The 26,353-nt window shown below is 44.2% G+C and overlaps 2 protein-coding genes across 2 annotated transcripts in view; one reads left to right on the top strand and one right to left on the bottom strand.

Moving 5' to 3' along the window:
* LOC132571389 (zinc finger protein 850-like) overlaps positions 1-26,353 on the top strand; it is a gene marked incomplete at its 3' end in the record, with an annotated part of 552,489 nt that overhangs the window by 54,855 nt on the left and 471,281 nt on the right. The window lies entirely within an intron of this gene.
* Positions 21,576-26,353, bottom strand: part of LOC132570870 (zinc finger protein 709-like) — a 34,864-nt gene continuing 30,086 nt past the window's right edge. The window contains exons 7-10 of the mRNA XM_060237509.1: positions 25,557-25,671; positions 23,409-23,530; positions 22,844-22,948; positions 21,576-21,794 (exon numbers count right to left, since the gene is read on the bottom strand). Of these exons, the coding sequence (XP_060093492.1) occupies positions 21,576-21,794; positions 22,844-22,948; positions 23,409-23,530; positions 25,557-25,671 (561 nt within the window). The remainder of the gene's footprint in view (positions 21,795-22,843; positions 22,949-23,408; positions 23,531-25,556; positions 25,672-26,353) is intronic.

Below are 26,353 nucleotides of genomic sequence, written 5' to 3' on the forward strand. Positions count from 1 at the left end.
GCATAACACTGTGGTACACTTCGACCACTTCAGCTGCAGTGACCTGATTTGCTTCTGAAGAATCTTGTTTTTGAAAGAAGCTACTCACTGGTGTCTGTCTGTTCAGTTTTTCCACCTCTTTGTGCTTCATACCTTTTGCATGATTTATGATGGCACCTTTCCCCTCATAACGCACAGATATTGTGCGGCGGCACCAGACACATTCTGCTGTTTCTAAGTCTTTTTTACGAAGCCATCTTTTGAATTGGCTTTCGCTCAGCCATTCCTCTTTAAAAACTGAAAGGTATTTTTTCTTTTTTGCTTCGCTACTACCAGATGGACCTTCTCCACTTGCCATGACTTCTCAAAATGTTGAAGGGAGGCAACCCTGATTACTGCAGGAGAGGGGAGGGAAGAAACAGCAATCACAGATAGCCTTGTAGGTGGAGTTAACAAATATACTTGTCAGTTTGGCAGCTATTTATCACACAAATACAATGTTTTTTATTTACTTCAAGTTATCTCCATTGGGGATCCAAAGGGGTTTACATGATTTTCTTCTCTTCTATCCTCACAACCATCCTGGAAGGTAGGTTTAGGCTATGAGTGTCTGACCGGCCCTAGGTGGCCTAGCAGTTTTTCATGCCACAGTACGGATTTGAAACTGGGTCTCGCACATGCTAGTTTGACACACTAACATCTTAATATTTTCAATTACCTGCCAATAAATGCACCCTGCACCCCACCTTTACCCATTCTCATTGGCTGCTTTAGCACAGAAGCTTGCTAGGTAATATCACTTAATTCACAACAAATCTGTGCTTCTCCCTTAAAACACGTGAAGCCATTCCCAATCTGGTTAAGACTCAGTCACTGCTTTCTTCTCAGGTCACACACAATTGCAAGCTTAAGTAGCTCTTAGACAGACAGACACCAGTACTGAGTAGCTTCTTTCAAAAACTTGAGAGTCAGTTTGGTGTAGTGGTGAAGTGTGCGGACTCTTATCTGGGAGAACCGGGTTTGATTCCCCACTCCTCCATTTGCACCTGCTGGAATGGCCTTGGGTCAGCCACAGCTCTGGCACAGGTTGTCCTTGAAAGGGCAGCTGCTGTGAGAGCCTCTCAGCCCCACCCACCTCACAGTGTGTCTGTTGTGGGGAGGAAGGGAAAGGAGATTGTAGGCCGTTCTGAGGCTCTCAGTGAAGGGCAGGATATAAACCAAATCTTCTCCTCCATGGGTCTCTTCTCCATTTAATTTTTATACCAACCCTGTGGGACAGATTAGGATGAGCGTGTGTGACTATCCAAGGTCACCCAAGCAAGCTTCCATGGCAGAGTGGAGATTTGAACCTGGATCCCACAGAACCTAGCTGGACAATCTAAGCATGACACAACACTGGTTTTAAATGTTTTGATGTTTCAGGGAGGAACACTAAAGATGCAAATAAAATCTAAATTGCTTGAGGAGTATTTAATTCTGAAATATAAGGCGATGGTTATCCAGATGGTTTGACCTGACCTGGCCTGTCTCTCTACTTTAGATGCATGTGGATTGATTGTGACCACTCCCTGGAATGGGAAAGGCATACACAATCTGTCTTTATTAAGACTAACCCTGGGAATCTCTAATATCTGGTTCTGAGACTGCATCCTGGTTTGTGACAAGATGCCAAAACTGAATGGCAGACCTGGCCTGCACCTCTGGGGCAGCAATCCTGTGCATGTTCAAACTAATTGGTATTGTATTTTTAAATGGCACTTGAATTATGCATTTCTATTAAAAAGTCACACAGTAATGTATGTTGATAAAAAATAGGAACAGGATCCATGCTCCGTTAAGCACATGTATTGGAAGACTCAAGGCAAAACTACTGATCAAACAGCATAAGACATCTAACAATGCAATAGGACTGGGATTACAAAATTAGAAAATAATGCAAACAGAGACCTGTGTAAGACATGACATACTATAAACAGTGCAACAATGCAGGAGTCTAGTAGCACCTTTAAGACCAACCAAGTTTTATTCAGAATGTAAGCTTTCCTATGCAGGCACACTTCATCAGACAATGGAATGGGGTACAGTCTGATGAAGTGTGCCTGCATAGGAAAGCTTACATTCTGAATAAAACTTGGTTGGTCTTAGAGGTACTACTAGACTCCTACATTGTTCTATTGCTTCAGACCAACACGGATGCCCATTTGAATCTATAAACAATGCAGAAAGACAATCACTAAGGTAAAGTGTTACTACTTTACCTTTGTAATCCACTTTCTGCATTGTTTAGACTAGAGGACAGTTAGAAGCTAGAGGACACATATAAGAGTAAAGAGAGTTTTAGGTATTTAGCTGTGTTGGTCAGTCTGCAGTAGAAGAGCAAGATTTGAATCCTTAAAGACCAGCAAGATTTCCAGAGTGTAAATCAAAGCTCCCTTTGTCAGATACCTTTGCCAGACACGATGAATGCTGCGCCAGACTACAATCTTCCCTGAGAACAATCTCCCGTGCGCATTGCAAAAGATCTGGCAGAGAAAAATGAGGGGGCGTCAACAAAATCGCGGCTGCGCAGCCGCTCGCAACTAGATTGGGAGGGCTGTGGGTTAATTCCACTCAGTCACCGGGTCGTCGGCTGAGCGGACAGCTGCTCTCGCATGTGCGCTCATCCCGTTCTGTGGCTCCCTTTTCCCCCTTCCCTTCTCTGATTTTACCTCAGAGGCGGCAGCAGCGCAGCGGCTTCGCCCGCTCCGCTCCCCTCTGAAGTAAAATGAGAGATGGGGAGGGTGGAGGCAGGCCAGGAGCGTGGCGAGTCCTGAGAAGGGGCCCATTCGCACAAGCACCACATTTGCATGCAAGGGGAAGTGGTTTCCTGCTGGGGTGGGGTTGGGGGCAGGGGAAAGAACATCCACAGCGTTGCTTGCTGGGAGCTCCAAGCTGCTTCCCGCTCGCTCTTGCAGCCTGAGTCCTGGCCGGGCCTGCCCCCGCCCCTTCTTATAGACGACCTCCTCACCTCAGGTCAGGACTGGAACAGGCCGCCGCCGCTGCGCGCTGCTGCCCGCTCTTGCTGAGTCCTGGCCTGCCCCCTCCCCTTCTCTGATTGACCTCAGAGGGGAGGGGAGCGGAGCAGGCCAACGCTCTGCGCCGCTGCTGCCTCTTCTTAACTTGCTGCTGCTCCGAAGGCCCCGGACTCGCGGCCGTTCCCCCCCTTCCCCCCCTCCCGCTTCCGTTTTTTGGGACAGCGGGGGAGAAGGGTGCAATCCCGGGGGTCCCCCGCCAGGGCGGGAGGGTTGGGATGCCTACAGTCAATACATACATAAAGCCAGGTACCAGAGACATAAGCTTTATAAAGCACACAGGCAAACTCAATTAGAAGTAGAAGAAATTGGATTTATATCGTGCCCTCCTCTCCAAATCTCAGAGCGGCTCACAAATCTCCTTTACCTTCCTCCCCCTCAGGAGACACCCTGTGAGGTGGGTAGGGCTGAGAGGGCTCTCACAGCAGCTGCTCTTTCAAGGACAGCTCTGTGAAAACTATGGCTGACCCAAGGCCATTCCAGCAGTTGCAAGTGGAGGAGTGGGGAATCAAACCCGGTTCTCCCAGATAAGAGTCCATGCACTTAACCACTACACCAAACTTGGTAATATTCATTTTTACTGAAAAGACAGACATACTCGTACAGTATTTTCTTTATTTACAAGTCTTTGACAAATGGCACCTCGTACTCTGAATTATTGCATCAGACTCTGGAGTCAAGATCTGTGCTGCAGCAATCCTGAGTATTGTGTTCAGGCGTGGATATAGTTCTGATTCACTGACATTCATCACAGAAAAGAGCTTTTCACCGATGTACCGTGTCCCAAACAGGCAGAATGTTAGAAGCAAAAGACTCAAGTTAGAGGTAATTTGGACCCCAGAACTGGAGAAATGGGTCATCCTCTTATTCTACAGAGCGATGGCCCTTCCTTAGCGGAGGTTTCCCCCTTTTCTGATTGGTAAAAGAAACACTTCACTGTGGACTAGCAGGTGCTTAGAGGAGGGAAGGGTGATGTCCCTTTAAGGAAGGCTTTCTAGAATGTTCCTTACTTCTTCTGTTGCCTGTTTCTAAACTAGCGCAGATATTTTTCGAGACTCAAGTAGATAGACACTCACGCCCTCTTAGTCTGCTCAATGAATCCTAGTATCCCAGAATTGGATGGGGCCAAAGAGTCCATCTAGTCTACTCCCCCACTCAATGCAGGATCTGCCTAGAGCGGGGGGGGGGGCAAACTGTGGCTCCCAAGTCTTTCCTCCCCCCACATCCCCCCTGCTTTGAATGTAGAGGTTTTTTGTTCCCCCCCTTCTATTAGTCGTGTAGGCCAAGCGCACACTGGGTGCTCCAACCTGGAGGCTGACTGGGAGTTCTTTCATTGGAGGGGTGGAGGGAGGAGAGGGGCCGACAACACCACAGCCTGCATGGGTGGGAGGTGTTAAATTGGTACACCTGGTCCCTGGTTCCCCAATGCAGCCTATTGGAAGACCTGGCCTCCTGTTTCCCATGGAAGTCAATCAGTAAACCTGGACTTTGCTTCCAGAAGATGACCTATTGGTGCACCTGGTCTCTGTTCCTCACAGAAGTCAAATGGTAGACCTGGCCTCTGGTTCCCCAGTGCAGCCTATCGGTGGACCTGGCCTTCTGTTTCCCATTGAACTCCATTGGCACACCTGGCCTCTGGGTCCCCAATGCAGCCCATTGCTAGACCTGCCCTCTCTGTTCCCATTCAACTCAATTGGGAGACCTGGCCTCTGCTTCCCCACTGCAGCGCATTGCTACACCATGCCTCTTTTCTCTCCATTCAACTCAAATACAAACTGCAATGGCCTTGGCTCAGCACTAGCTCTCGCAGGAGTTGTCCTTGAAAGGGCAGCTACTGTGAGACTCCTCTCAGCCCCACCCACCTCACAGGGTGTCTGTTGTGGGGGGAGAAGATACAGAAGACTGAAGCCACTCTGTGTCTCTGATTCAGAGAAAAGGGTGGGGTAGAAATCTGCAGTCTTCTTCCCCCTCCCCACACGCAATGATCTTTTTCATTTACAGACCAAATTACGGCTCTTCACTCCCCCCTCCCCCTGGACTAAAATTACAAGCCACAGAACTCGTTTCATACTTCAGTTTTCTCCCTTGCACTTAAAGGCACTGTATTCCCTCCCCCCCCACCAACGCAAGTTACACAGCAGAGCAAAACTGATGCCTGTTGGGAGTTGCCAGCCTCCAGGTGGGCAGTGAAAGGAACAAATACTGTTAAGTGCTGGCTAACAATGTTTAATAAAACCATTTTAAAACCTTTGTAAATTATCTTTTTATACTTCATATTACATCAGATCCCTTTTTGTTGATTATCTTGATTAGCCTCCCGGTGGTGCCTGGAGATCTCCCAGGATTATACTTGATCATCATTAGAATTGATTTTGGGCTGTGTCAACAAAAGTATAGTCTCCAGCTCTTTCTCTCTTGTGCAATTCAAAAACCTCCCCCCCCCCCCCCGTTGCTCGGCCTCTCTTCAAAAACGGCTCTGTGCCTTTAACCCTTGCAGGGCTGGAGCAAAGCAGCAGACAATTGCACCTTGAAGATCTACCTTGCAGGGCTGCACACAGAAGAAGAACCCCCCCCCCGCCAGATTTCTACTCCCAGACCTAGTCAGATTGGTTGGACTACAGCCAGCGATGCCCTCTGCGGCTCAGTGAGACGACTCAGGAGTAAGAGGAAGCGTCAGATCCATCACTTTCTCCCTCCCCCCCCCCAAGTTGCGAAGAGGGTCTAAAAATCTTGGTTGCCAAATGAAATGTAAATCCAGATCGCATTTTCTCCAGGGGAGCTGATTTCTACCAGCTGGAGATCAGTTGTAAAAGCGGGAGATCCCCAGGCCCCACCTGGAGGCTGGCAACCCTACATACCACGTCAATTTTGGTAATAATACTGGAATGTCTAATATATTTACAAACTACTAAAAGATCATTAAAATTTTAGACGTATTGTCTATAGTTAAAGGGGGCCCACTTCATCACGGGCCCACTTTCCATCGGGCAAGCAGACACCCTGGCCAGACCCCCACTGCCCCCCCCACACTGAGGATGTACTAAAACTAGGAACAGGGATTGCCAATAGAGAACGCACGCTTGCCCACAGGGAGTCATGGAATTTAGGCTTACCCTACGGACAGTGATTGCCCACAGTCTACACATGCTTGCCAACAGAGAATCCCTGACTGCCCATAGAGAGTAATGGAGCCCACACTGTCCCTTAGAAAATAATGGAGACCATGGTTTCCCATGGAGAATTAGGCTTACCCTACGGACAGTGGTTATGTAGCAGTAGAATAACGAGGCCGCACACTTACTAATTGAAAACGAGGTATTTTACTATTTGGCACCAATAGCAAGGTTCATTTGAGCATCTAGGCTCCCAAAAATAATGAACCCCCACACCCTTCTCAAACCATCCGTTTTAAGCAAAAAGCAAGCCTGCAGGCTGGCCCTCACAGTTATCAGATTCAACCTCCCCCCTCCCCTTTCTCCCTGGTAGTTTCCAGTGTGTCTGCTTATCTATTCAGCAAGGAGTTTTCTTAGAAACTTGTCTGCTCTCAATACACATTTGTGACTCACACCCATTGAAGGCCTGTCTGGTTTCTTATCACATTGCAGCTTCTTCAGCATTACATCAGACACCCTTTTTGCTTTTTAAAGACAAGAGCATATTTTCATTTATTATTTTATAGGGTTATTAATTAATTATTCAGGGGTCTCCCCTTCATTCCCCCCTTTCAAACTCTGACAGCTTATTTAAGTCTGAAAGAGTATGACTATTATTACATAAATTAATGAAATATTGTTTCCTTTCCTCTGGAGACATGTACAAGATGCTGGCATTTTTTTCATAGGGAGTAAGTGCTTTTACAGCTTATTAATACTGTACCTTATAGCAGGAATTAAACATGGCAATAACACTAAGCCTCCTAAGGAAATGCCAATTAAGAATAAAATCCGCTTCCAATCTCCCATAATTTGTCCAAACCGTGATGCATCCAAATTTTTTCATGTTTGAACTGGTACATGAGCAATTTTTCGAATTTCAGAAGCTATATTCTGTACAGCCTCTCCATTATTATCTATATTAAGACAGCAATTTGAGAGATTAAATTTCCCACAGACACCACCTTCTTCAGCCAGCAAACAATCCAGAGCCAAACGGTTCTGATATATGGCTGCACGCATCTGGGTCTGCTGTCTTGCCAACAGTTCTAAAGCCAGGGCTGTTTGATTCGTAATGATTTCTACCACAGCTTGCAATCTAATAATACGGTTAAGCATATACACAGGTGTTCTGTATCCCCAAGACCCATCTTGGGCCCAAGTAGCTGGGCCATAGTATTCAATGATCCGCTGTGGGGGCCATTCATCTCCCCACTGCTTCCCTCCGATGTCCAAGGAACGTTTTGATCTAACATAATCATCAAACACTGGGGTCCCCAAAGCAGAACCAGCATTTAATGGCAAAAGAAAGAAGCTGGGACGTATTGTTCCAGTAATGCACATCTCATGCCATCTCCTGGGCGGGAGTGTATAAGCCCTTTTACCACAAATCCAGTATAACCCTTCAGGAGCCAACCATTGCTCAGAGGAATTTATTTATAATGCTAACATTTTCCCATGGCTTAAAATCCTCTAGGACAGCGCCCTTTGCTTCTACCCATTTCGGTTTTTCCTTAGTAGAGTTAACTAACAGAGTTCGGTGGCACAAAGTGTGCCCAACGTGCTTTCCATTTGTCCACAGAACAGCCCGAGAAATACATAATTCTCCATTCACCACAGTCTGCAATTCCCAGACCTTTCTCTCTGCTGGCATTGACTCTGATTTAGTTTTATTCCATTGGACTAGGTCAGAAGGCAAGATCTCAATGCCAATCCAAAGCCATCTTTCACTCATTAGTGGACCTCCGCACACCCAACAGTTTGAAATATTTAGGGAGGTGGCTATTTGCTCAGCTAAATCTATAAAAAGATTACTCCCAAGTTCTGGAAAGACAAATTTCTCATCCTGAGCATCTTAAACACAGTCTTATACAAAATTTTCTTACTCTCCTGGACAAGTAGCTTAGGCATAGGGTTGTGCTTTTTAACCTGGTTTGACTTTAAATCAACTGGCCAGCATACCCACTGTGACGTTGCGCAGCGGAAACTTCCTCTAAAGGTTATTGTTCTGCTTGATCCAGGATATTCTATTTTTGCTTGATAATAAGACACTCCACATTCTACACAAACTATCTGAGTGTTAGGTTCTATGCAGACTCCATGCACTCCCCTAGATTGAACACGCAACATACATTTAGAATCCTTTCCTTCCCAGCATCTAGTACATCTCACTGCTTGAATACAGCACATTAGCATACTGGCAAAGATATAGCCAGAAAGCGCAACAATAAGAGCTTTTGAAGCATGCATAATTCTTTAAATCCTACAGCAAATGCTTCAAAGAGCCGCAGTAGATCTAGATGATGGTGTCTACATCTGCTATCGCACCGATGGCAGCCTGTTCAACCTGAGGCGACTAAAGGCCCACTCCAAGACAATGGAAAAACTCATCCGAGAGCTACTGTTTGCTGATGATGCCGCACTCATCTCCCACTGGGTATCAGCTCTGCAGCATATGACGTCCTGCTTTGCAGAGGCTGCCAAGCTATTCGGCCTAGAAGTTAGTCTGAAGAAGACAGAAGTTCTCCACCAGCCTGCACCCCAGGAAGATGATCACCCTCCCTGCATCACTGTGGGTGAATCAGTTCTGAAGACAGTCCAGCAGTTCAACTACCTGGGGTGCATCATCTCCTCAGATGCCAAGATCGACAAGGAGATTGACAACAGGCTGGCAAAGGCAAACCGTGCATTTGGCCGACTGCACAAAAGAGTGTGGAGCAACAAGCATCTGAAAAAAGGCACAAAGATCAATGTTTACAAAGCGGTTGTGATGACAACCCTCATCTACGGCTCCGAATCGTGGGTTTTATACCATCATCACCTGCGACTCCTTGAGTGCTTTCATCAGCGCTGCCTTCGCACCATCCTCAACATCCACTGGACTTTGTGACCAACACTGAAGTCCTCAAGCGGGCAGAGGTTACAAGCATTGAGGCACTGCTGTTGAAGACGCAGCTGCACTGGGCAGGACATATTTCTAGGATGAAAAACCACCGCCTTCCCAAGATTGCCCTGTATGGCGAACTCTCCACCGGCCATCGAAATAGAGGGGCACCAAAGAAGAGGTACAAGGACTCCTTGAAGAAATCCCTTGGCACCTGTCGCATCAACCATCACCAGTGGTCTGACCTAGCCTCAGATCGCAAAGCATGGAGGCACACCATCCACCAGGCTGTCTCTTCCTTTGAGAACGCACGCATAGCTGGTCTTGAGGACAAAAGAAGATTGAGGAAGAATCGCACTGCTACAGCACCAACCCCAAATCAGACTTTTCCCTGCAGCCACTGTGGCCGGACTTGCCTGTCCCGCATGGGTCTTGTCAGCCACCAGCGAGCCTGCAGCAGACGGGGACTACTGCACCCTTCTTAAATCTTCGTTCGCGAAGCCAAGCCGAGAGAGAGAGAGAGAGAGAGAGAGAGACAGCAAATGCTTATAGCAAAATAGCACTATTGTAATAATATATTCAATACAGACAAATAAGTAATTCAAGAAATTCAGCAAACTAATACAAAGGAATATCTAGCTCTGTATGACTCCAGAAGACTTCCTCAGGCTTCAGCCATTCGTAGACCAGCCAGCTTTCAGGTGTGGCTGGAGCAGGGCTTCTTGACTTTTAACAGTCTTCACTGAGTGGCATAAGGCCGGGTAGGGTCTTTATAAAGTTTCAAAGTTAATGGTTTCCCTGGAACTGGCTGAGCTTTACAGTAATCTGCAGCTCGCTTTAAATGTGTCCAATGGATCCACGCTGCTACGCCTTGTACCTTGACAGCTGTAGGGAAACTTAAAAGGACAGTGAATGGGTCCTTCTACTTAGGCTGTAAGGTCGTTGCCCTCCAGCTTTTTACCCACACATTATCCCCCGGCTGGTAAGCATGTACAGGAGAATAAATTTGATATGGCAAGGTTTCAAACACATACTTATTCACCTCCTTTACAGCTTTGCCCAAGGCTTGCAATTCCTCAGAAGTTATAAGGCTTCCCAACTGTGAAAGGTCACCTCGAATTCCTTGGACAATGGGGGGGGGGGGGGGGTCTTCCATAAACAATCTCGAAAGGCAACAGACGAAGTCGTTTGCATGGCAAACAGTGCAACGGAAACATGCAATTGGCAACATTGTAGTCCGTGGCAAATGGGTTTCCTGACAGAGTTTAGACAAGGCATTCTTCAAAGTTCTATTAGCCCTTTCAACTTTTGCTGAACTCTGTGGGCCGTAGGCTGCATGCAATTTCCAGGTAATACCAAGCAATGTAGACACACCCTGTACAGTTTTCTCTATAAACGATGGTCCATTATCGCTCCCGATAATTACAGGTAAACCAAATTTAGGCACAATGGGTTTCAATAAGGCTTTTACAACCTCATTGGCTTTCTCAGTACGTGTGAGGTAAGCTTCAATCCATCCAGACATTGTACAAACAAATACAAGCATGTAAAGGTAATGCCCAGCTTTGGGCATCTCAATGAAATCCACAACTACGGTGTTGCTCCCACTGGCTGACTCTCAGGGAGCTGAGTGGGACCCGACCTTGGATTATTCTTTGCACATATAACACATTGTGCAGAGGCTTGTGCTGTCAGTGAACTCACACGATTAATATATGCCCACTGACGCACACAGTGTTCTAGTGCAGTCTTCCCATAATGTGTTCCCTCGTGCAGTTTCTGAATTAATGGCCATGCGACAGCTTCTGGAACATAAATTCTGCCATCGGGGAAAACATACCAGCCATCCCTTCTTTTAGTTACTGCCCCTTGAGTTTGAACCCACTGCTCCTCAGCTAGTTAATACCAAGGACTCCATTCCGTTAAGGAAATTTGAAAAACAGGCTGAATTTCTGTGCTTCCCTGATAAGGCTTTAGTGCTGCCTCCTTAGCTGTTAAATCTGCCTTCCGATTTCCTCGTGCTTCCAGACTTAGGGGCTTCTGATGACCTCTGCAATGGATGACAGCTATGTTCCGGGGTGCTCAGACAGCTTTTAGTAGTTCCAAGATTTCTGTACTATTCTTGATATCCCTGCCATTTGCAGTAATTAAGCCTCTCTCTTTGTATAGGGCTCCATGAGCATGCAGTGTCATAAAAGCATATTTGGAGTCTGTGTAAATGTTTGCTTTAAGTCCTTTTGCTAACTGTAGTGCTCTGATAAGGGCAATTAACTCAGCTTTTTGTGCAGAAGTTGAAATACGCAAAGGTTATGCCACTATCACGGTTTGTAGAGTAACTACTACATATCCTGCTCTGCGTTTTCCATTCTGGATAAAGCTACTCCCATCGGTAAATATTCGATATCAGGATCTGAAAACGGGACATCTTTCAGATCTGGCCGGCTGGAGAATACTTCTTCCATAACCTCTAAGCAATCATGCTCCAGTGCATAATCAGAAATTGGCAGCAAAGAGGCTGGGTTCAGAGCTGACACAGTCACTATTTTCACTCTAGGATTTTCACACATAAGTGCCTGATATCTGACCATACGGGCATTGGCAAACCAGTAGTTCCCTTTGTGCTCCAGAAGGACTTTCACATAGTGGGGAACTCTTACATCAAGTTGACTTCCAAAGGTAAACTTGTCTGCCTCCTTTATGAGTTCTGCAACAGCCGCTACTGAGCGCAAACAGGGGGCCACCCTTTTGCTACAGTGTCTAATTGCTTAGACAAATATGCCACCGGTCTGGGCCAGGATCCCAGCAATTGAGTTAAAACGCATGCAGCTATTCCTTCTCGCTCATGCACATACACAGTAAAAAGCTTGTCAGTATCAGGTAGTCCCAGAGCTGGGGCTTGCATGAGCTGACGTTTTAAACGTTTAAATCAGATGCAGCCTAGTGGGATACCTGGCCTCCTGTTTCCCATAGAAGTCAATTAGTAAACTTGGCCTCTGGTTTCAGAAGATGGCCTATTAGTAGACCTGGCCTCTATTTCCTATTGAACTCAATTGGGAGACCTGGCCTCTGCTTCCCCACTGCAGCGCATTGCTACACCACGCCTCCTTTCTTTCCATTCAACTCAAAGACAAACTTTGTCACACACAAGCGGCAACAACCTCCTTTCACCTCTTATCGCACAATCTCTCCACGGTTCAGCTCAAAACACCCATGCCGCTTCACTCACCAGGCCTGTTCCAAGCTACACCAGAGGCCGCTGAGCAGACACTCAGCCCACACTGCCCTTTGGCCCACTCCCCCTCCCTTCTCAAGAGTCACCAGCGTCACTAGGAGCCCCCCCCCCCGGTTTTCCCCTGGAGCAAAACTGCTCCACAGCCTGCTCACAGCTTGCACTTGTGTGGGCTTGCTAATTCATGGCAAACCTTGTGGGTAGGATGATACACCCTTCTAGACAGCAAAGCTGCATTCTTCTTCTTCTTTAATGCCCTTTGTATATCTGCATCTCTTGGGACGTGTCAGAAGAGGAGATCAGAGAGAGACACATCATTTCCAAAGCTCTCGCCAAGGTAACTTAGAGTTTGACCTTTTGTGCGGGATGTCATCTCATGTCCTGGGATGTCACTTCCAGCTCAAAAACTCAGCTGGTGGCACTTCCTGAGCTCCACCCCTTACCATGATGTCACAGGGTGCACCAAAACCCCACCCCATCCTGTGATGTCACTCAGACCACTCCCACAGACCTGCCTCTTCTGCATCTGACATTTCGTCTCTGCGGCTCATTCCCAAAAATCATCAGAGACCTCATTGCTTTTGCTAAACTAAACACAGTGCTGCTTTGTATCCCATTGAACTCAATTTTGTGAAAGATTGAATCATAGAATCATAGAGTTGGAAGGGAACTCCAGGGTTATCTAGTCCAACCCCCTGCACAAGGCAGGAAACTCACAAATGCCGTTCCCTAAATTCACACTGGACCGCCTCTCATATGAACTGTAGTGTATTGGCATAAAGATACACAGAACAACGCCATTACTCGTTGACGAGGCTGAACGCGCCCATGCGCAGAGGCGACTGGGCTGTCCCAGGCGCTCCAGCGCAGGGCGCGAAAACCCCCGCCAATCACCAGCTGTGGCGGGAAGTTTAACCAGCATAGATTGGGCTGACCAATCCAGAAGGTTGTACCGGGAACTGTATATAAGCGGGACCCGGCCGCGTATTACCTGTTTTGTAACGTGCCTCCATTAAAGCATGTTGCCCTACCAACGTCTCCTGTTCCAGTACGTTACATGAACCCTCACAGCATCCTCTTTAGCAAAAGCAATGAAATATGTAATGATTTTTCAGTTGAAATATGTTGAATTTACCGGCAATTGGAATCTAAGGATCCATTCAGTGGAGCAACACAGCTCTTTTGGAGCCAGTACAGCAGAGAGATTGTGAACTTTGAAAAGACATCGAATTAACCTCTCATAAAGAACTTTGGTTTGAAATGGACTATATATAGTATATTTTATCCACTGAGGAGGGAGAGAGACAGAGAGAACTCATACGATACTCAGAGGCATGATGAAGATTTCCATCTGTCTGCTTTATGTGTTTGGGTGATTTCCCCATTTTTTTGTGGGAAAAACATTAGAACGTTTGTCCAATCTTATAGTGCAGCAAAATTCTCACAGGGGGTTTGACAGGAGGTCAGAAGCAAGTTTGGGGGGGGGGAGTTCTTTTGAGTATAAACAATTTTATTAGTAACTTATGGTAGCAAAACTATGTCTACAATTTATAAAAGCTTAAAATAAAAGAAAAACCTTTCTACCCCATATCTTACTTTTCCCCCACCCCTCCCCCCGTTACTTGACCCCCGCCAGTGTTATTTACTTAAAGAAAGCAAATATTAAAGGTACCCTTAACTATTAAAAAAAAACAAAAAAAACCCCAAAATTATATTCTTATTTTAAAAACCTTAATCATTATCAAAGATTGTCCAATGTCCTTTTATTTTCCACTCTTTTTCTACGTATCTTCTGAATTTCTTCCACTCCAACTTAAAAAGTTCCAAATCATAGTCTCTTAGTTTTCTTGTTAATTTGTCCATTTCACTCCATGACATAACTTTTGTAATCCAATCCCATTTCTCTGGTATTTTTTCTTGCTCCCACAGCTGCGCATACAATGTCCTAGCAGCTGAGAGCAAGTACCATATTAAAGTTCTATCTTCTTTTGGAAATTTTTCCAATTGTAATCCCAGCAGAAAAATCTCTGCCACTTTATTGAATTCATATCCCAAAATCTTAGAAATCTCTTGCTGAATCATTTGCCAAAACATTTTAGCCCTTTCACAAGTCCATCACATATGGTAGAAAGAGCCTTCGTGCTTTTTACATTTCCAACACCTATCTGGCATCTTGTTGTTCATCTTTGCTAATTTTTTTGGAGTCATATACCATCTATACTTCATCTTAAAACAATTTTCTTTAATACTATGACATGTTGCGAGTTTCATAGAATTCTTCCACAGATATTCCCAAGATTCCATCTTTATTTCTTTGTTTACATTAATTGCCCATTTTATCATTTGAGATTTCACTACTTCATCTTCTGTAGACCATTGTAAAAGTAATTTGTATACTTTTGAAATTAATTTCTCACTATCTCCAAGCAGAACTCTTTCCATTTCTGTTTGCTCCTTTCTTATTCCTTCGGTTTTAATATCATTCTCCACCAAACTTTTTATTTGTTGCATTTGAAACCAATCATATTTGTAACTCAGTTCTTCTGCAGTTTTCAGTTCTATTTTTCCACTTTGTATTTTTAGTAACTGGTTGTATGATAGCCGTTTTTCTTTGGCTGTTTTAGCCGTTATCTTTATCACTTCAGCTGGCACTATCCACAAAGGTCTCCTCTCATCACCATATTTCTTATACTTTATCCATACGTTTAGTAGGTTACTTCTTATATAATGGTGAGAGAAAAGGCCATCCATCTTCTTTTTTCCGTAATATAAGTATGCATGCCAGCCGAATTTTTTTCCATGGCCTTCCAACACTAAAAGTTTTTTATTTAACAACGTTATCCATTCTTTCATCCATACTAAACAAACTGCTTCATGATACAATTTCAAATCTGGTAATTGGAATCCACTTCTCTCTTTTGCATCTGTCAAGATTTTCATTTTAATCCTTGGTTTCTTCCCGGCCCACACAAATTCTGAAATTTTCCTTCGCCATTTATCAAACTGTTTAGCATCTTTCACAATAGGAATAGTTTGAAACAGATACATTATCCTTGGTAGAATATTCATTTTTATTGCAGCTATTCTGCCCAACAATGACAAATTGAGTTTGTTCCACTTTAGCATATCTTCCTCTATTCTACGCCATAGCTTCTCATAGTTATTCTTGAACAAATCAATATTTTTCATTGTTATCTCTACCCCTAGGTATTTTACCTTAGAGGTAACTTCACAGCTCGTTAGTCTTTGTAATTCTTGTTGTCTATTTACCTGCATATTCTTGCACAAAATTTTTGATTTTTCTTTATTTATATAAAGTCCCGCCAACTCCCCAAACTCTTGTATTCTCATTAATAACAAAGGAGTAACTTGTATGGGATTTTCATTTATAAACATTATATCATCAGCAAATGCTCTGTACTTATAGGTATATCCTTTTATTTGTAACCCTTCTAGATCTTTTTCTTCTTGAATCTGCATCAATAAAATTTCAAGAGTCATTATGAACAACAATGGTGAAAGCGGGCAGCCTTGTCTAGTACCTTTGCTGATTTTCATTTCATCTGTAAGATCTGCATTAACACACAACCTTGCCCTTTGTTCAGAATATATTGCTTTTATCATTCTTATAAAACTTTTTCCAAGCTCCATCTTATCCATCACTGCAAACATAAAGTCCCAGTTTAAATTATCAAATGCTTTCTCTGCATCCGCAAAGAATAATGCTACTTCTTTTTCTGGATGTCTTTCATAATATTCTACAATATTTACAACAGTTCTAATATTGTCTCTTATTTGTCTTTTGGGAAGAAAACCAGCTTGATCTTCCTTTATAAAATTTATCAAATATTGTTTAAGTCGATTTGCCAGAATTCTTGTAAATATTTTATAATCATTATTCAAAAGCGAAATTGGTCTGTAATTTTTCACATTTGTGGCATCCCTGTCTTCTTTAGGTATCAAAGAAATAACGGCTTCTTTCCATGTATTTGGTACATTCCCTTTGGTTCTTATTACATTCATCAGCTTCTGCAATTTTGGTATTAATTCATCCTTAAAAGTTTTAAAGTATTTAGCTGTATATCCGTCTGGCCCAGGAGCTTTGTCATTTTTCATCGCGTTAACTGCTGCTTCAATTTCTATTTTTTCAATTGGATCATTAAAAACTTTTCTCATATTTTCAGTTAGGGGCGCAATTTTTATTTTTTTGTAGATATTCATCTATCTTTTCTCTCTTTACTTCAGTACCTTTAAACAGCTTGGCATAGTACTTAAAAAATTCTCTTTTTATTCCCTCTTGAGTAACTACTTCTCTTCCATCTATCACAATTCTACTAATTATTTTGTTTTCTCTCTTTTTCTTCAATTGCCACACCAAATACTTCCCCGTCTTATTTGCCCCTTCAAACGATTTCTGCTGAAGCCTTTTCAGGTTCCATTCCACTTCTTTGTTTAACAAATGTCTTAATTGAGTTTGTAATATTGAAATTTCCCTTAGAATTTTCTTTTTCCCTGGTCTTTTCCTCAACTCCCCTTCTTTTTTCTTTATTTCATTTTGAATGTCCAATAATTGTTTTTCTTTTTTCCTTTTGTCTTTATTGTTCAGAGTAATCAACAACCCTCTCATTACTGCTTTATAAGCATCCCAGACCATCTGAAAGTCAATATCTTCTTTATCATTCACTTGGAAAAATTCCTTAGTTTCTTTTTCTAGAAATGTCACTGTTTCTTTGCTCTGTAGCAAATCTTCATTCAGTCTCCATCTTCTCAATCTTTTGGACAATTTTGTAATCCACATTATTGGGTTATGATCAGCCCCAATTTTAGGTAGAATTTCTATCTTCCTTGTTATGAGACCTAAGTCTCTAGTTTCCCACAGCATGTCAATTCTAGAAAAAGTCTTATGTCTTGCAGAAAAAAAAGTATAGTCCCGCACTTCAGGATTGAACTTCCTCCATATATCTTCTAAATTTTCTTGTTTAACTAATTCAAAGAAAGACTTTGGCAGTTTCCCTTCTTTCCCATCATTTTTTTTCCCTCCAGATCTATCCAATAAGTTCTCAACTGTTCCATTAAGATCTCCCATTAAGAGTATTTGATCGTAAGTCAACTCATCTAACTGTTGTGTAATGTCTTTAAAAATATATCCTTTGCACCGTTAGGTGCATATAGTCCCAATAACAATGTTTTCCCCCCACTTAATATTATCTCAACTGCTACAAATCTTCCATCTTTATCTTTAAATACTAACTTTGGCTCCAATTCTTGTTTAATATAGAAAATTACTCCCCTTTTCTTCTGTTCAGCTAATGAAAAAAATTCCATTCCCAATTGTTTGTTCCATAGGAATTTATAATCCTTTTGTTTAATGTGTACTTCTTGCAAACAAATTATATTACAATTTTGCTTCTTAATCCAATGAAATGTTGCCCTTCTTTTTTGTGGTGAATTTAGTTCATTAACGTTCCAAGACAGTAATTTGTAATCCATCATGGTGCAAATTCTTTATTTTCTTCAAAAAATCTACTCAACTCCCAGGCATTTGTAATTGTAACTCTCTTCCCCTGAAGAAACTTCCGGGGACTTCCCCCGGACTTCCGGGGAAGGAAAATGCCGAGCTGAGCTGTCTCTCATAACGGGAGCAGGCTGAAACTTTTGTTCGGGGTAGTTGAGGGCAAATTAATGCCTACTGCCTACTTTTCTCAGTGAGAGAAAGGTCCAAGACTTGCACAGAAACTTTGAAAAGAGATTTACCTTGGCTGAAAAGAAGCCCTGGAGGGGGACTTTTTTGAGGCTTTGAGGGGTCTCGTGGAGTTTGCATAGTCAACGTCTGCAAAAGTTCTCAGAGTCATTGATTTGACATAAGCTCGCCAGGATCCTAACATTCTTGGACATTTCTAAACAACTAAAGCTTTGAAAGACCAGTGGAAACTTGGATAAGTGGAGAAAAAGGTACAGAAGTTTTCTTTTCATTCCGGAGCTATTTATAGCTTAAAGGGACAGATTAAAAGGTGGGGAAAAGAAAAAATAGAAAGCTTGCAAGAAGAAGAAGGAAGGGGTGAAGTTTGGATTATTTAAATATAAAGGACAGTGCTAAAAAGTGAAAAGGAATCATTGTTTAGTCTACTTGCGGTTTTGAAAAAAAAAGCAGCCACGTCGCACTGGAGTATATTGGAACAGACCTGCAGCACTTCTGAGCAAGACAGGAAGTACGTCAAGTATCGTGCGATCTCCATGAGAGTTGATGGTGACAGAGGCAGGAAACAGTAACGAAAAAAGCCTACTCTATACCATAGAGAAACATCGGCAGCCATTGCTGGGAGGTCAAATCCAAAACATTGTTTTTAAAAGTATTTGGGACTTTAAAAATTGACAGAACTAACTGGGAAAAGGGTAAGAAGACAGGATCTATTGGCTATATTATTTGTGGGCTCCTAGGGTGATTTTAAAAGGAATTTTTTTTTTTGAAGAAGGAGTAAAAATTGCGGCCGCCATTTTGGAAATTTTAAAGAGTTCTTTGATAAATATCTTGACTTTGGGGGCTCAGAAACCAGCAAAATTGGGCTTGCGGGAAAGGGCAAGTCCTACTCTATTGAACCTGACTGTCAGATTCCAAATTGGTGAGGACAAAAATTTCATCATTTTGTAAAGGGGAAGAAATCTTTAAAAATTTATATCTGGGCCAAGAAGCTCAGAAGAAGATAGAATAAAGTTTAATTAAAAGAGTAAATTTAGATCTTTTGAATTTGGTAGTTAAACTTGTGATTTGTGAGACTGAAATTTTTGGTATTTTTTTTTTTCATTCCTTCTATCCCTTTGGGGTTTTTTTGCCTAAATGTCTGAACCCAAGCAGACCCGACAAAGGGCTCTTTCATTAGAGAAAATGCAGGATCAAATGGATGCCATGGAAGCCAGAATAATAAAAGGAGTTAAGAGAATGATAGATGATTTAAAGGAAGAAATTATTACAGAGATCAAAAAAAAAAAGTGGACGATCTCAAAATAAAAACTGAGGAAACAGATAAGAAAGTGCAAGGGATGGAAGAGAAAGTTAAAGTACATGATACCACCTTGTTGAAAATTCAAGAAAAAGTGACAATCCAATTGCAAATTAATGGAAACTCAGATACGTCTGAGAGGAGTACCTGAAGCAGAGAATGGTGATTTGAAAGGATATATAATAAAAATAATTGCAGAATTTTTAGATGAAGTCCCTGATGAGACCAAAAACGTGTATGATCACATGTGTAGAGTTAATTCACTTTTTGCTAAGAAAAACAATTTACCAAGAGATGTGGTTATAAGATATAGGACAAAGGAAATGGTAGGAAGGATCATGAACAAAAATTTTGAAAAGTCACTGATAGTAGGAGGCAGTAAAGTGAGAATCATGAAGGAGCTGCCAAGACAAGTGATAAACGACAGGAGAACTTACAAAAAGTTGACAGAAAAACTGAAAGACAATGGCACAAGGTTCAGATGGATAATACCCGAAGGTTTGAGGGGGGGGGGGAGTTCTTAGATGCCTTTGAAGACTGGAATTCACCCTGAATCTCTTTCCACACTCTAAGCATTCAAAAGGTTTCTCCAATGTGTGGGTTCTTCGATGCTGCTGAAAACCGCCACAATGACTGAATCTCTTTCCACACTCTGAGCATTCAAATGGTTACCCTCCTGTCTGCATTCTTCAGTGCAGTTGAAGGCTGGAACTCACATAGAATCTCTTTCCACACTCTAAGCTTTAAAAGATTTTTTCCTAGTGTGGATTCTCTGATGCTTTTTAAGATTGGAACTCACACTGAATCTCCTTCCACACTCTGAGCATTCAAAAGGTTTCTCCCCTGTGTGGGTTCTTTGATGATACTGAAGACTGCCACTCCGACTGAATGTCTTTCCGCACTCTGAGCATTCAAAAGGTTTCTCCCCTGTGTGGGTTCTCTTATGCTTTTGAAGAGTGCCATTTGCACTGAATCTCTTTTCACACTCTGAGCATTCAAAAGGTTTCTCCCCTGTATGGTTTCTCTGATGGTGTAGAAGATGGCGACTCTGACTGAATCTCTTTCCACACTCTAAGCATTCAAAAGGTTTCTCCCCTGTGTGGGTTCTCTGATGCTGTTGAAGATTTCCACTCTGAGTGAATCTCTTTCCACACTTTGAACATTCAAACGGTTTCTCTCCTGTGTGGATTCTTAAATGCTTTTGAAGGTTGACACTCCGACTGAATCTCTTTCCACACTCTGCACATTCAAAAGGTTTCTCCCCTGTGTGAGTTCTTTGATGATACTGAAGACTGCCACTCTGACTGAATCTCTTTCCACACTCTGAGCATTCAAAAGGTTTCTCCCCTGTGTGGGTTCGCTGATGCCGTTGAAGATGGCCATTGCTACTGAATCTCTTCCCACACTCTGAGCATTCAAAAGGTTTCTCCCCTGTGTGAGTTCTTAGATGCTTTTGAAGACTGCCACTCTGACTGAATCTCTTTCCACACTCTGAGCATTCAAAAGTTTTTTCCACTGTGTGGATTTTTTTATGCTTTTGAAGATAGCCACTCTGGCTGAATCTCTTTCTAGACTCTGAGCATTCAAACGGTTTTTCTCCTGTGTGGGTTCTCTTATGCTGTTGAAGATTACCACTGTCACTAAATCTCTTTCCCCACTCAGAGCATTCAAATGTTTTCTCTCCTGTGTGAGTTCTTTGATGCTGTAGAAGATCGCCATTTGCACTAAATCTCTTTCCAAAATCTGAGCATTCAAATGGTTTCTCTCCTGTGTGGGTTCTTTTATGATACTGAAGACTGCCACTCTGACTGAATATCTTTCCACAATCTGAGCATTCAAATGGTTTCTCTTCTGTGTGGGTTCTCTGATGCTGTTGAAGATTTCCACTCTGACTGAATCTCTTTCCATGCTCGGAATATTCAAAATGTTTTTCCCCTGTGTGAGTTCTCTCATGCTGTTGAAGATTACCACTGTCACTAAATCTCTTTCCACACTCTGAGCATTCAAAAGGTTTGTCCCCTGTGTGGGTTCGTGGCTTTTGTAGACTGGAATTCATACTGAGCTTCTTTCCACACTCTGAGAATTCAACATGCTTCTGTGCTGTGTGTATTCTTTGGTGTACCAAAAGCTGTATTCTGTATCTAAAGTACTTTCCACAATAATGGCATTTACATGCCTTCATTATACTGTGGTTCGGGAAACATGCATTTCCCTTGCTTCGACCGGAGAATGTCATTCCATTCTTGGAACACATGAATGGCTTCACTCCTGAAAGAGTCCGTTGGTGACGGCTGGAGACTGGGTTTTCATGGAAGCTGCTTCCTTGGCAAGGAATGGTCTTAACTCCCCATTTTGCTGTACAATTTCCTTCCTGCCTCTGTGGTTCATCGCTGTTCTCGAAGTTTCCTTCAGCTTGTTCAGTCTTGGCTTTTTCCAGTGGGAACCCATGAAATTCCCCAACTGGCTCTTCAACATCTCCTGCTGGAATAAAAAGGGAAGTCAAATCACAGCTCACACAAGGAGCCAAGGCACCTACCACAAACTCCTAACTCATGACAATGCAATTTTGACTCCTGAACTGCTGGTCACAACCTTTCCCTGCCCACCCCTCCTGTAGAGCTTTTCCTACATTCTGACTATCCCTCCCCTCCCCAAAACTCTCTAAATGTACGTGAAGGGAAAAGGTGCCAAAGATATTTTCCTCTGTGCTTCCCATTTGCCTTGCCATGAAGGTCCTTGGAATTGCAGTTTGATGTAGTGGTTAAATGTGCGGACTCTCACCTGGGAGAATCGGGTTTGATTCCCCACTCCACCACTTGCAGCTGCTGGAATGGCCTTGGGTCAGTCGTAGCTCTTGTAGGAGTTGTCCTTGAAAAGGTAGCTTCTGGGAGAGCTCTCTCAGCTCCACCCACCTCACAGGGTGTCTGTTGTGGGGGGGGAGCTAAAGGAGATTGTGACTGCTCTGAGTCAGAGTATAGGGCGGGATATAAATCCATTATCATCTTCTTCTTTGATAATTATATTAAAAAAGTGATCGTAACTTCTAGTCTTGAGTTTCCTTCTTGGTGTGATGAGAGAGATGAAGAGCTGACCTTCAGACTCCCCTGACGGGGCACTGCTGTGCTAGGGGGAGATGTCAGGATTCCACCAAGCGGACCCCAAAGTTCTAAGGGAACCCCCATAGGAAAGCAAGTTGTTGGGGGACGGAGGGGAGGCCTGCCTGGTAACAGGTAGCTGACCAGAGTAGGAAAAGGTTGACGGGCATCTGATTCATCCAGCAAAGCTGTTCTTAAGTAAATACCTCACCTGGAATATCCAGTATTTAAAGGCAATGGAGCCCCTAAAGGAGCTAAAAGAGCCACAACTGAGCTTACCCCAGGAAGAATTCCCAAGATCTCAAGCTCCAAAAGGCCTCCTCACCCAGAAGGCTTTGTGATTCTACCCAACCAACAGTTCCTTAGAAGTGAAGTTGAAATCTGCCACGGCTGTTCTTTGCCCATCCCCCTGACATAACGATGCAGAATACTCACTGGCAGCCAGTTCCCTCGGGAAGGGAATATTGTGTTGAGATCCTCTTGAGAGACTCTCCAGCCCTTCGTCTGTCTCCACTGCAGCCTCTTGTACATCCCTGCTTTCTTTGGGACAGAGAGAAGAGGAGGAAGAGTGAAACGAGGCCTTTGTCTCCACCTCAGGTCACTACACCCACCCTGCCTCTCCTGCTGGCCACGACATTGACCACAGTGGCCCCTGGACCAGCCCGGTGTGTCGCCTGATCTCAGAGCCCACCCAGCTCCTGGAGTCCTCCAGGGGGGGGGGGAGTACAGGACCAAGCCTCACAAGGACCTATTGCTTTTCCATATTTTGATTCACACATCATCACAATGGCAGCAATTCGCACCTTTGAAAGATCCTTACCCAGAGAGGCCACATTCCCATAGTTCTCCAGCATGACTTCCCTGTAGAGACCTCTTTGGTCTGGATCCAGCAGGGCCCACTCAGCCTCGGTGAAAAACACAGCCACCTCCTCAAAGGAAAAAGGACCCTGAAAGAAAAAGCAGGTTTCCTCATCAGAGACTGTCCCAGTCAAGACTGTACTCTGGACAGGGGCATTCTGGGCTGGTGCAGGATGGAGAGCTTGCCAGGGGGGTAAAGGGAGCAGCCTTCAGAGCCCCTCTCGCTCAGACACATGAGCAGCAACTGCAGGAGCAAAAGGCCCCCTGAGGAAGAGGGGGGAACTCAGGCAGTCCCCTGCTCATCTCCCCTACCTGGACTGCAGGGGCAGCAGCCGTTTCCACTCCTCCACAAAGACTCAGCACCGTCTCTTCACTGCCTGTGAGGGAGAGAATGTTGGAATAAAGGGTGTTAGCAGAGACTTCATATTTTCTTTGCTTGTTCGAATCCTGCTTCATGCACCCCTGTGCCCAAGGCTGTGAAATCCTGCCCTGGGTATACTTTAAAAAATGTGTAACAATTTTGAGTAAACTTGAGGGAGAGGTAAGGAGAAGCCTCAGGGAGGGGTGGGGTATAATCACTGCCAACACATTTCCAGTTTGGTGTTGTGGTTAAGGGCGTGCACTCTTCTGGGAGAACCGGGTTTGATTCCCCACTCCTCCACTTGCTGCTGCAGGAATGGCCTTGGGTCAGCCATAGCTCTGGCAGATTTGTCCTTGAAAGGGCAGCTGCTGTAAGAGCTCTCTCAGCCCCACCCACCTCACAGGGTGTCTGCTGCGGGGGTGGGGGGGAGGAAGGTAAAGGAGATTGTAAGCCCCTCTGAGACTCAGAGCGAGGTATAAATCCAACGTCGTCATCTTCTTCTTCTTCTACACCTGAGATTTAAACTCCAGAGCTCAAAACTGTTACACCACCTCGGTTTGATCAGACCAAAGGCTCAGGAATGCCATTCTCTGGGTGCCTGGGCCTTCCAATGTGCCTTTATGTTTAGGCTTCCGGGTAAAGCGGGGAGTGGGGGGCGGTTGGGAGAAATGAGGTCAAAGATACATCACAATCACATCTGCTCAAAACCCCAAAAATGATCTTAGCACTTCTGAAATCTGAAGGGTAATATTTAGGGGTTTCTTGAGTGTCTGCTGATCCTCCAATGTTATGTCTGAATGTTCAACGAGATGAGGCGTCACATCTACTCCTTGCCCTTCCTCCAAAGCCCCCAGGGGTGAGAGGTCAACTTTTCTCTTTTGAGCTGCCTTGAATCCCTCTAATGGAAGGTATGTGATATAGGAATCCTTTAGTTCACATGAGGAATTCACTGCTTCAGGAAGAGGCGGTGGCTGCAAGCACAGACAGCTTCAAGAGGGGACTGCATAAACGAAGCAGAGGCCCATCAGTGACCATCAGCTACTAGGTGCAAATGGAAGCTTGTGTGGCATGCAAAAGTATTTCCTTTTCCCCCTGTCCTGAACCTTTGTCATGATTGGAGGCCGAGTGCGGCCTAGAGGACAGGGGGAAGCCTGCCTAGGAGTTGCTAGTGGGCCCTATGTCTCCCAGGGATCTCCCAGGATCCCTTCCGTCTCTCTGATTGGGTGGCAGAATTTTGGAGGAAAAACTAGCCCAGAACCAGTGTTCCCTCTAAGCTGAGTTAGTGTGAGCTGGCTCACAGTTTTTTAGCCTCTTGCTCACATATTTTTGTCTCAGCTCAGGAAAAATGGCCCCAGAGCAAACTAATTTATACAGACAACTTCAATGCCAGTAGCTCACGGAGTACAATTTTTGCTCACAAGACTCCGCAGCTTAGAGGGCACTTTGCCCAGAGGGGGAGGGAAAGCATGAAAGGCCTGGCTGGAAAGGACGGTTCTTCTCTCTGCTGAGGCTGGAATGGAGGAGGCTGCAGCTGCAGGGAAATCCCTCATCCAGGGAGGAGGAGTGAATTGGATTGACTTACAGAAGGGGACGCTCCGGATTTTCTTCTTTGTTTTGTACCAACCTTTACTGCTTTTCCCCATTCACTGTTGCACTAAAAGTCTTTACCACCCACCGATTTTTTGAGCACTATAAATAAACTGTTGTTGTTGTTAGGCTGCCTGAGTCCTCACTTCTCCTTGGTCATGGTTAAAAGGTTTTGCTAAGAAGGAAGATTCAGGGGTTGGGGGGGTATTCTGGGCCCCCCAGAAAGACCCTGACCAGAGCGGTGGCAGCCTGTAGAAGGCCTTTCCTGGTCCCCTGCTGAGTCACAACCTTCTATCCGACAGCTTCACAATGGGCCCAGATGTGGGCACAAGGCACCCTTACCGTGTGAGAGGGCCTCTTGGGCACGCTCCTGGGCCTGCGCCTTCTGCTCTTCTTCCAAGGGAGACCCTTCCTCCTCAGAGACCTCCGCTTCCATCTTCACAGATGGTCCCCACATCTGGAACAGCAGGAAGAGAGACAGGGAAGAGCAGGAAGGCGAAAGACCAAGGAAGCATATCACCCCTGCATCAATCAAGATCCTGTGAATTCAGGGGGAGGTATTTGTGAGTTTCTTGCATTGTGCAGAGGGTTGGACTAGATGATCCTGGAGGTCCCTTCCAACTTTATGATTTATAGAGCTCCCTTCCTCTTTTTCCCCCTTCTTGAAGATAGGGACAACATTTGCCCACCTCCAATCTTCCGGCACCTCTCCTGGTCTCCAAGTATTCTCAAAAATAATAGCCAGAGGCTCAGAAATTACATCCGCAAGCTCTTTCAGAATCCTTGGATGCAATTCATCTGGCCCTGAGGACATATTTTCATTTAAAGAAACTAGGTGTTTATGTACTACCCCTATGCTGATCTTAGGTTGGAACTTCATATCCTCCTTATATGTTCTGTTTTTGGCGTGTTGAGGACCGTTTCCCTCAGTAGAGAAGACTGAGGAAAAGTAGGAATTGAGCAGTTCCCCCCTCTATGGAGGGGTAAGAGCAGGTTCTATGATTCTGATTCTATCAACAGAGCTGCTTCAACCACAATGGGAAGAATAAGGCTTCCAGTTCTCTACCAACCCTGGTGAAGTGTCTGGAGAAATTTATTTATCAAATTTATATCCCGCCCTCCCCTAATGGGCTCAGGGT

The sequence above is a fragment of the Heteronotia binoei genome, chromosome 5 (assembly GCF_032191835.1).
Source record: "Heteronotia binoei isolate CCM8104 ecotype False Entrance Well chromosome 5, APGP_CSIRO_Hbin_v1, whole genome shotgun sequence".
In the NCBI taxonomy this organism is placed as follows: domain Eukaryota; kingdom Metazoa; phylum Chordata; class Lepidosauria; order Squamata; family Gekkonidae; genus Heteronotia; species Heteronotia binoei.